The sequence below is a fragment of the Rutidosis leptorrhynchoides genome, chromosome 9, assembly GCF_046630445.1.
Source record: "Rutidosis leptorrhynchoides isolate AG116_Rl617_1_P2 chromosome 9, CSIRO_AGI_Rlap_v1, whole genome shotgun sequence".
Classification (NCBI taxonomy): Eukaryota; Viridiplantae; Streptophyta; class Magnoliopsida; order Asterales; family Asteraceae; genus Rutidosis; species Rutidosis leptorrhynchoides.
This window is the reverse complement of record NC_092341.1, coordinates 360743024-360755041: the sequence shown is the minus strand read 5'-3', so window position 1 is coordinate 360755041 and position 12018 is coordinate 360743024. Positions and strand designations below refer to the sequence as shown.

The 12018-nt window shown below is 31.8% G+C and overlaps 1 protein-coding gene across 1 annotated transcript; it reads right to left on the bottom strand.

The window, feature by feature from the left end:
• Positions 1 to 6263: 6263 nt before the first annotated feature.
• Positions 6264 to 11790, bottom strand: LOC139867707 (uncharacterized). Its single transcript, XM_071856071.1, has 6 exons — positions 11605 to 11790; positions 10926 to 11046; positions 10548 to 10695; positions 9512 to 9548; positions 8521 to 8788; positions 6264 to 6557 (listed from the first exon to the last, which is right to left on the bottom strand). Exons 1-6 carry the CDS (start codon positions 11788 to 11790, stop codon positions 6487 to 6489), a joined length of 831 nt encoding a protein of 276 aa, XP_071712172.1. The 3' UTR covers positions 6264 to 6486.
• Positions 11791 to 12018: the final 228 nt, after the last annotated feature.

Below are 12018 nucleotides of genomic sequence, written 5' to 3'. Positions count from 1 at the left end.
ACTTATGCTAGGATCCCATGTAACATTATGGATAATCCTTATCCAAATGCTAATATGACTCATCTAATTAAATGGGCATTTATTTTATTTATTATGGGTCACTAGTAAATAATACTTGGGCTAATTAATTGAGCCACTAGCTAGTGTAGGGTGGGCTAAGGTCCAATAAGGTAGAAAGTCCAACAAGACTAACTATTGTGATCTAGTAAATAATTAATTAAAATTAAGCATCCAAAAACCCAGGTAATTATTATTATAAAATAATAATTAATATTTCGCAGTCAAAATATTCCGATTACGAAAAAGTCAAACGTGTGCGCAGTCCGCGGTTTATTCGAAACGTCAAGTAACGCTAATGGTTATAAAGGCTTCCGGTGAACAAGTTAAGTATCCTACGTACTCTAAGGCACGTTTTAACATATAATTGGAAGTAAACCATGTATATAAAGGTTCCAGAGTATAAAGTAGCACAGTACGCACAAATACGCAGTTTCGCTAAAATACAAGGCACAAAAGCAAGTCGAAAAAGTCGGGTCGTTACAATTGTCTTGAGCTATTAAATGATTATGGAATGCTTGGGTGTAAACCTATAGGCACTCCTATTGAGTCTAATGTGTGTGTTGAATGCAATCCAAGTAGTAAATATGGTTTACTAAAAAATATTACTGAGTATCAAAAACTAGTAGGAAGATTAATTTATTTAACTCTTACTAGGCCTGATATTGCTTATTCTGTGCAAGTTTTGAGTCAATATATGCATGCTCCATTGCAGTCACATTTCAGTTTGGCTTTTAGGGTTTTGAGATATTTGAAAGGAGCTCCTGGAAAAGGAGTTCAGATTGTTAAAAGTAATTCACTTAAGTTGCATGCTTTCAGTGACTCTGACTATGCTAAATGCAAGCTTGACAGAAAGTCTGTTACAGGATACTTGGTTTATTTTTGTGATTCTTTGGTTTCTTGGAAAAGTAAAAAGCAGGCTACAATCTCCAGGTCTTCAGCAAAAGCTGAATATAGGGCTATGGGTTCTACAACCTGTGAAATTATTTGGATTAAAAACTTGCTTTCTGAATTAAATATCACTGTTGAACTACCAATTAATCTTTTTTGTGATAATAGTTCAGCTTTACAACTTGTAGCAAACCTCATTTTTCATGAAAGGACGAAGCATTTTGAAATTGATGTTCATTATATAAGGAATAAGGTTGCTACAGGTATCATCAAAACTTTAAAAGTTGGTTCTACTGACCAACTTGCAGATATCTTAACCAAAGGGTTAAGTGTAGGTCAACATGAACAATTGGTTTCTCAATTGGGATTGATTGACTTATTTCAAAATAAGTTTGAGGGGGAATGTTCAAAATGATATATCATTCAAACTTATTTTGAATAATATTGTTTTATTTTTCTTATTTGTGGTGTTTTCTAGAAATGTAACAGGTTTTTCAAGGATGATGCTCTTGATTGCTGAGTAGCAGCTTACTTGAAGTGTTGCAGTCTGGATTTCATTAAAGAAAGCTTTGGATTATAATTGAAGATTAAATTATTATTGCTTATAATAAAAGAAGTCTTGAAGAATAACTTATTCCAGATTGGGCTGAAGTTCATTTAACAAATTTATTAGTCAAGCCCAAATTAATGAGATAAGTCCAACTTGTGATGCAAGCCCAACTAGTGGTACAAGTCGAGCAGTATAAAAGAAGACCATATCTTCTGTTTAGGGTTAACATTCTCATTCGATATTCTAGCAGCTATTGATTAATCAATCTCTGATCAATCTTCTTATTCTCCAGATTTCTATTTTGTGTTTGTGAGATCAATACACATCTTGTGTTATTGATTGAGTGTTTTCGTTTTTCCTGTATACTCGTTTGATGTGAGTATAGAGTTGATAGTGGTAATTTTGGTAGATTATGATTTCTGGATTGATTCTTTGTTGTGTAGTCGTGTTTCTGATTGATTAGTGAAGATTATTGTTTGTTTGTATTAAGTTTTCTTTTTTAAGAACAATAAGAATAAGAGTGGTGACGTGTTTGTTTGAAATATGAAGTTCTGAAATTTGAAGTTGAAATAGTGAAGTAGTTCAATGTTTTATTTAAAGTTCTGTGTTATAAATCGCTGTTAAAAAAAGAGTTCTGTGTTATAAAATATAATAACATTAATTCCTCAATGTGTATGAGCCAATAAGACCACCAAAAGCCACAACTTCTGTCTATAAGTACTTTTACTATGAATAGGTCGGCTTGTCACGATTGATTGTATGTAAATTAGTAAAAAAACATAATTGCACGTACGGTCCTTGAAGTTGGCACATATGATACTTTTTTCTTGCTTAGACAGTCTTGTTGATTTTCTAATCTTGCGTGGACAGTCCTTAAGAGTGACGGACGTTAAAAAAATCCGTTAAAAGCCCCGTATGTTTTGCACATGAGAATGAAAATAGTCATTTTCATCCCATCTACGCTTCATCATCTTTAATATCACTTTCAAGATTTTCATGTTCATAACCACCTTTATCATTACAAAAATCTAATACATAAATAATATCAAATTGAAACCTCCAAATCAAACAACATATCAAAATCATAAAATTAAAATTCTAAAATAGTATATATCATATACTTGAAAACCCAATTCAAATCAAGCTCGTATAAAAAGCCTAACAACCCACAAAAGTGTAATTTAGGTATCGATATACAATTAAAACTTATAAAACAAAAATTTTGTGTTCACAAAGAGACAATCTCTAGTAAAATTTCAAATAGACAATACACATTATTCAATTTTAACAAAATTAATTTGCAATTTCTAGTTTACCAAAAAAACACATCTGTAATTGTCGTAATAAAATAATACACCAACAATTAAACTGCATCTTCAACAGTATTAACCCTCGAAAATAGAGGCCGTGAATCAAAAGCATCACCAAACATAAACATCGTCGTAAACAAAAATAACCTCTGTGCTGATGTCGATGGCTATGGTTGTCGGAATCGGAAAATGACTCACCAAGAAAAAGGTTGGATGGTGATGTAGCTGTGCCTACGATGATGTTGACGGTTATTGAGGTCGAAATTGAAGAACGACTCACTAAGATGGTGACTTCGTTTGTTTCCGATGATTAAGTTGGTTAGAATGAATTTTGTTGATTTGACACTAATTTTTTGGTTAAAGTTCTCAAGGTTTTGAAATTTTGAGGAATAAAAAGAGCATTGTATAAGAAGAGCTTAAATTTGTGCTTAGATAATATTATTAATTTGTATTTATAAAATGATGAATTTACCTTCATGCGCAACACATCCGAGGTCTTTTAATAGAATTTGTTAACGTCCGTCAGTGTCTTATGACTTTACTTGGTTAGCATTTCTAGAAAAAATGGAGACGGAGAGTCATGCTAGTTTTTCGATAGGGAAAGAGACATGGGAGTTGGCTGTAATGGAGACAATTCGGATGGACGATATGGATTTCTTCGAGATGGTTAACCACTCTTCCTTTATTCGGAATTCATTTGTCTCAAAAGAAAGAGCTAGCGAACCACACCAATTCCATTCCAATTATCTCTGACAGAGCAGGATAGCTGCCATCAACCCTTTAGAGCGAGGGCCCTTCGAGACCAATGCAGAAGGAATAAGAGCCTTTATGCCTTGAGCCTTGAGCGAAATCATTGACCTTGCGCCTGGTTTGATTAGGACATTGCCGCATTTCATCTCAAAGAGGATCTAACTCTTTCTTTCCGGCTTAGCCGAACTACTTGGCTCGGATCAATTCACTCTTTCTTTATCGCAAGCAAATAGCCAAAGAGCTGATGAAAGAGCACCGTATTCTCTTATTCCTGAAAACATCTTCAGAGCAGTTATTACAAAAAGACTAGCATCTCTATCAGGAAAAGCAAGCAAAGACCTCCCCTTTGGTTTGGTGGCCTCCTGATAAGAGTGAAAGCAGAATCAGAATCAGACTCTTGGACGTGGGATCTTATGACTGACCGTGTATTATGTGCAAATCATAGGGGCTAACATCATAATTATGTCTTAGTAAAATGAATAAAATAGAATCATCTTTACCGATATAAATTTGTCATTTGAAAGCGGAAGAAGAAAAGTAGAAACACCGAGTTCAGAAATTGAATAACTAAAATAGAATAACAAGAAATATGGGAAAAGAAACAAAAACCAAATGTTTGGATAGAGAGAGATTCCGCTAAAATTATATTAGAAGGAAATATCATTTGTTTATTTGATTATTCATCTCATCAACAATTTATTAGTTAATCTACTAGGAAAAAAATGGAACCAACAAACACTCTTATTATTGTTTGGGAAATTTCATACACTATGTCGGAATATTTTCCCTTTTAAATTTTAATGAGAACGAATTAAAAATTGATTTTCAAATATTAAGATATTCAAGAATTTCTTGAATTCTTAGGAAATTTTATATGCTGCTAAATATATATCTTAAGACTATAAGAAAAACTTATTAGCTAAGGTGATTATACGTGTCTTTGCCTACCTTAGAAGCGTTATAGTTACGGCCTCGGTTCACCGGGGCTTCAAAAATTTAGGAGTATTAGCTAAGGTGATAATAAGTGCATCACATTGGGTCTAGTGCCCAGGCGTGGCCGATAATGGGCCAAGAAATATGAGTCATGTCATGCACATATAAGCTCATTACTCTCTTAGTACTCTAAATCAATTGTTAATAAAGGGAAGTTCCGCTAAACTTATATAGAAGTATTTGTTTCTTTTTTCATTTCTATGTGGGACACTTTTTTTTTTTTTTCTTTTGGACAGCTGTTAGGATCACCAAGGGGGACTTAACCGCTCACGCGTTCATCTCCTACACAATTATACCCGTCCCCAACTGCGTGCCCAGGAGGAAACCCGTACCAATCCCATACGGGGCATGGACGGTAAAACCCCCCTCATCTTTACCCCCCCCCCCCCCCCCCCCCCCAACGCGATGTGGGAGAGGTGCTATGTAGCCAGCGGGGGTCGAATTTCCAACCTTCCCTAAAGAAGACAGACCACCAACCGCTGGACCATATCACAACTTCTTTATTTGAGACACTCTAACCGATTAGCTCCAATAGATAATTTAATATGTTATGAAATTGTTCAAATAAAATGTTGTTAATTTGTTAACATCAATCTAACCACAAATAATTAATAATCAGCACAAAAGATCGACTATTCAGAAACATGGAGTCTGCTACATTTTGTTGCAAAACATGTGTATCGTCAGGGACATGTTAGCTCTGTGTTGACTTTGTCAATCCATCCAGCGGTCCCCGGTAGCCCACTGGAACCTGGCGAAACACCATCACCCATTTCCCCACAGCATGTCAGGCCCGAGATTCGAACCTGCATTGTTATTGTTGCAATCTTCGCATGCGTGGGACCAAAGGATCATTTGGGCCCGATAAGAATAGTTTTTGATCCAATTATTTAGAAAATTCTCACCTAGTGGGAATCGAACCCTCAACTCCCTTAAGGGAGAGTGAGTCATTCACCACTAGGCTAGTCTGCTACATACTCCGTATAACTTAACCTCAATTATTGTAATGCATAAACTTCAACTACATCTCAAGTATTTTTAGCTGGTCACATCACAATCGCTTCCTGATCATATATATACTCAATAATTCTGTACTAATGCTTTAAGTCTATATATTGGCTGAATAAATGAATACATAATTACTCTTGTATCTTAATTGCATGTCGACAGTAAGATAGTTGTCGAGTACAAAGTCATTACTTTACATATTAAAAAACGGTCGGTTGTAAAATTTTAGTAAAGTATTTATTTCATGTACTATCAAATATAGCTCATATAATTAACTTTTATCCTTCCTCACCCGGAACTTGTTTCCTAAAATACTAGATACACCCATCAAATATTCATTTACCTGTTTCCAAGCTATACTCATACTCATTTAACGAAACAAAACTAAATTTGGAAACCATGAGTTATTTTTTTTTATCGAAACTGAGCTCAACAACACGCTAAAAACTATTGGTGACAGATGAGATAACGACATAACGCGTTAACTTATTAATGATAGTGTCCGATATACAGATCTATTTACAATGTACATATGCATGTCGCAAAAAATTAGTTACGATGACGTTACTATAGCTCAAAAAATGTATAAAATTTTGAGGAACATAATATAAAACTTTTAAGAAAATATTATTTCAGGTAAATTACAATTACATGCAATGTATAATTAAACATAAATAGAGATAAAAAAAAAAAAAAAAGTGGTAAAGAATGATGACTCTCAATGTGAGAAAAAAAATAATCAGAACGACGAGTAGTCGAGTAGGAATGGTCCAGTTCATCTTCGTGACCAAAAAAAAGAATTTATTTAGGATTCTTTCAGAAAAATTGAAGAATACAGAAAGTTGAAGGACCATTGATGAACATTTGTCAATAATGTATTTTGTTTGCTTTTTAAGCCACCATGCATGTGTATGTTTTTCATCAGTTTTAGGTGTTTGGACTCTCTGAAGTTGCTACACCACCTTCTGTTTCAGTTGTATTTTGTGGAGTCTGGGAACCTGAAAGCAATAGCACATTTTGACATGGTCAAACATGCATCTTTGACTCAATTACAATGTATTACCCTTAACTCATAATGTACAACAAACACAATAATACATGTGACCAATTATTGGAAAGTGGTCTCATATACATACATTTGCAAGCATGATAAGGGTATATTAGGAATTAAAGTAATGTAACAGATCTTGTATAGAATCTTGAGAAAACAACTTTTTTTTTTTTTTTTTCTATAATAAATGGTTGAAATATATATTGGCTGTTTAACAAGTGAAAAGCAAGTCAAAAAGACAAATCTAACCTTAGTAAACACACCTACACTTTTAATAACAACAAATGAATCTTGAATTCACATGGACTGCTAACTGTTTGACTGTTTTTGGTTTACTAACTCACTCTGTACATGTGGCATCATTTTCCTATTGACCCCATTATGGGCCTATGACCATCACCCTTACAGTTACAGCTCATCTCACATGGTTCTTATATATGGGCCCCCACCATTACCACATCCATCTATTTATTTATATGTTTATGTACATGAATTCCTATGTTAACTTCACATGATCATTTTTATTTTTAAGGTAAATAATAATGAAAAAGTTAAAGTTAGTGAAAATATTTTATTATTTAACATAAAGCTATTAATCAATTGCAAGGACATCTATAGACAAACAGTCATGTGTAGTAACAAAAAAGGAAAGAGCATATTTTCCTAATAAGGATTTTTGCACATCAAATATATGCAAGAAACATGTAACATGATAAATAATGTTTAAGCATGATTTTTTAAACTATGCATCTATGTAAATGTGAGGTCATAAAGTTGGGTCCAGTGACTAGCTGTTTGTGACCTGTAAACAGTAAAATATGGTACTTCAAGATTGATGTAATAAGTGTTAAATAACTTTTTTAAATACTACAGTATTTATTCAACTTTTATACTCCGTATAAAGGTCTTTACGATAAAAAAAGAGTACGAAGTATAAACATGTTGAAAGCATGTGGGTTCTAATAGTGGGTCAACTTGAAGTTTTCTTAAGCACAATTATTCGATATTGGTTCATTATGGGTCCTGGAACCTGCGGGTTCTAATACATGGTTCTAATGTCGTATTGTGAAAGCTAATTTTGTGCATAGATGAAGTTACATATTTAACCAATATCATCTTATATCTTAATCTAGTTATAACTTTGCTTAAAAAACTATGCATGTACATATTACAATCTAAGTATATCATGCATGGTCTAATAAACACGTGGGGTTCTACAAAAGTTGATAAGTAGACGGATGATAGTCCTAAGAGAATTTGTTTTCACGTGTCAAGTCACTAGTTATAGGTCCATTATAGGACTTACACTTAATTAGTCGCATCTACCCAGGATTCCTCAATTACTAATAGTGCTCCATGATCCAATATATGATGGTTGTATGTCCAAATCAAAATAGCCCATCCATCTCAATTTTATTTTTCTATTCACTTTTTATAACTAATCCAATTAATTGTGAAATTCTATAAATAGAAAATTTTCAGAAATTAAGTAAATTTTTATTTTATACCATTAAAAATTATATATAAGACAAAATGATAGTATGTACTCCTTTCATCCTTAAGTCTTTGTTTTATAACTTTGATTTTAAATATTTTTGTTTGTATTATATAATATAATATATGATATATGATGATGATTAATGAAATCACATTTTAAACTGCATTCATCAATAATTTTTATCAAATATTATATAACACAATAAAAATAATAAAATAACTTTTATAAGTTAAATATGATAGTAATTTTAGGACTCAAGAAGTAAAAGATAATAAATGGTAAGATTATAAAAAGTAGGATGTAGTAATAAATATATGTAAATGTGTGTGCTTATATATGTATATATAAATAAGTAGTGTATATGTAGAATAAAAATATGCAATACAACGTCAAAGATATGTTTAAAGCTTACCCGTGGGAGAGGGAGAAGGAAAAGGATGTCTGGTGGGAAGTATCAAAGTGGGAGGAAGTGGCGTAGGATAGCCAGGAAACGTTGACGGGTCCATTTGAGGAGGTGGAGGAGGCGTAGGATAGTAAAGATAAGAAGGTCCTTGCATACGCTGAGCTTGACTAAATGTTCCTCTGGGTGAGGGAGCATAATAATATGGTGCGGAGACTGTTGCTCCTGGCCCATACACTTGATGATAGTATGGCTGCTGAAGTGCTGGATTGTACATTGCCTGCTTAACGTACACATCCAATTTCAACTTATTACTATTACTGTATCAATTATAATACTTTCTTTAGTCTTTACTTGTAACGTACGTACTACTCATGTACAATATCAATATCAATATCAATCAGTATATGAATCGAAATAAATATATAGTTCGAAGTATAAGTGTATAACATATCATTATCAACATGTAATTGACATTTAAGTAACTTTAAAAATATTAATTAATTTGTAACATATATAAAAATCATTTTCACAAAGGGGACAAATGAATTGATTGGGCGTGTGAGAAAAATGCAAATTACTGACGGCCTTGAATTTAAGTGTGCATAAAACATATTTAGTGCAAATCTAAAATTTAGTTGTTTATAAAATAAGTTAAGACTTGCAAATGTAAAAAGCTCTTAATAGCTTACTAAACAAGTAGTTTGCTAATAGCTCAACTCAGTTATGCATCACTTTAACATGATTCTAAAATTAATATGTGTTTAAATTTATTTGTATCAATGTACTCGTAGTACATTAACGTGGTCAAAGAGAGTACCATACGCATTTAAATAGTTACCATGGTCCAAGAGTGTTTATTTGCCACATTTTTGTAGAATTTATATACGGAATATACTTCGTTACATGGAAAAAGATATATTTTATTTTACGAATTTTTTTATACACGTAAACTCAGTTAAATATAAATATGATTATATATAAACAATGAAGAAGAACTTACTTGTTGATATGCATAATCGGGTGCATATGTTGCGTATCTGCATATATCAATAAAAATGCATTAATTCGTTAATTTAAAATGCGTTTAGTAAAATTATTATAGTCTTACTAATTATATAACCACACATATATGTTTAATTATTTATTGTTTTATTATCAAATATTAAATAAAGCCTTTATATTGAAGCTCATTGATTAAAGACTTCGGTTTTACTCCATGGTTTTCCTTAAAACATAAAATACACTCCGTATGTTTTTTAACCAAATAGTTAAAATTATATAATTTTAAAAACTTTCGTGCTTAAAAGAAAAGAAAATGGGACCATTTAAAATCTGTAAAAGCTGAAGGTTGTCTGGAGTTTTATGTAAGCCTGCAATGGCAGCCAACTTGGCAATAAAGCTTTACTTTCTTGTAAAATAATAAAATAAATAAATAAATATAAATACAATAAATAAAATACTCCGTAAAACCTTACCCTTTGACTAGGGAGTACTTACTCCGTATCAAACAACGCAGTTATTGTCCTTACAAAAATAATTTGATAAGCACGTTAACAGAATAATGTTTATAACTACTCCGTATAAAAAAAGAAATTAATCTTCTTGTATGACAAGCCTTAAACAAAATAATTTAAAGTTTGTTTAGTAACTTGCATACCTTAACTTACATAATAAACAAAAATTTTAAAATTTTATTGTATTTTTAATATATATAATGTTATATTGAAATTGAATATTCCAAATCCTAATAATTACCGTAATAAAATAATTAATTACAAAAATAATAATAAAAGTCAACACTGAATGCCATTTAACGCTGGCAAAACTTCTGTAATGCCAACTCATTTTTAAGCGTACATAAACATAAAATACGGAGTATAAAATATAAATATACAGAGTAAATATATAACTATGCCCCCACACCCACTTCTCTTCTGTCATGACCAACTGTCTTTGATTTTATAAATAATTTTTGACTTTCACTTTTTCACCTATTTTTTTTACATAATGTTTTTAATATACTACGTATAACTTACCCATACGGCGGATACATGACGGATGGTGGTGGTGGAGGTGGTGGCGGACCTAGCGGAGGTGGTGCCACTCCACTATATGATGATGATGCACCTTGTTGTCCCATTGTATTTGTTCCTTGAAATGCAATATTGCCACCTTGATTTCTTCCTATAATTTATATTCTTTCAATAACAATGAACAAAATGTATACAGTATTATGTTACTTATAGTTTATATTAATATATTAATAACTACATTAAACTATATCTTGGGTTCATAAATCTCGTAACTGGAGCAGAAAAGGTTAAAGGACATATCCAAAAAAAACATGCTAGATAAATTAGTTTATTCTTAATTAATAAATACTCCGTATATAGTAGAAAATGTAACAAACTAACCTTGAGGAGATGGTCGAGGTCGCCCAAGTGATGCGATATTACAGTTGGCTCTTCTTCCATCTATCATCGGGTTCGGGTCCTCACAAGCCCGTTTTGCGGATTCAGGGTCTCGATAAGTTACCTGGCCAGTATTCAGGTCAGTTATAGGTCATCATTCTTTTCTAACAACAATTTTTAAACTAGTTAGAAAACTACACACTTGCATCTCTAAAGGTAGACCTATTTTGATATAAGAAGTCCATATTATATTGCGAAAGATAATATTTTTATTATAAATATATAATAAAAATATTAGTAGTACAATATACAAATCAAGATCATGGCTCAAAGTTACCCTATACAAAAACATGCAAATGACAGTTGTCATATAAGGTTTGATGTCAAACTGTCCTCTTCAAAGTACTAATTAAACTCATTAATTACTAACGGATATGTATGTTTTGTTAACAATATATTCAATATAAAAATAAAAATAGAGGATCAATTTTAAAAGTAGTTATTTTGGATAAATTCATAGTCATATAATGACTTATAAAAAACATTAACCTAATCATTTGTAAGAAAAGAAAAGTTCTAAATAATTAGCACAAAAGATACTGACCTCATTTTGTATGAAGAACAAAGAAAGTATATAATAATTAAGATAAAAAAAAAAGAAATGAATAAAAAATGAACTTACAAATCCATAACCCTTAGACTTGCCAGTAATTTTATCAGTGATGATAACAGCTTCAAGAATGTGACCAAATTGTTGAAAATATGATCGCATTTCATCTGTTTGTGTCTCCCAAGCAAGTCCTCCTACAAACACTTTAGTTAAAGTTGTATCACCAAATGGAGATCGATAATGTTGATAACCTGCCATTTAGTACGTTGAATAATTAGATGATCAATCAATCAATATTCAATATTTATCAGTATTGTTATTCTTCTTCTTCTTCTTCTTCTTTCTTCATGCAGAATTAAAAGTCATGCTCTAGATTTCTGTTTTGATCGTCAACTTCCATATATGAATGCCAATTAATTAATTAAAAGGTAGCTTGGTAGGTTGAGGTTTGCGTTTGATAAAATTTTTATTATGAAATGAAAAAAC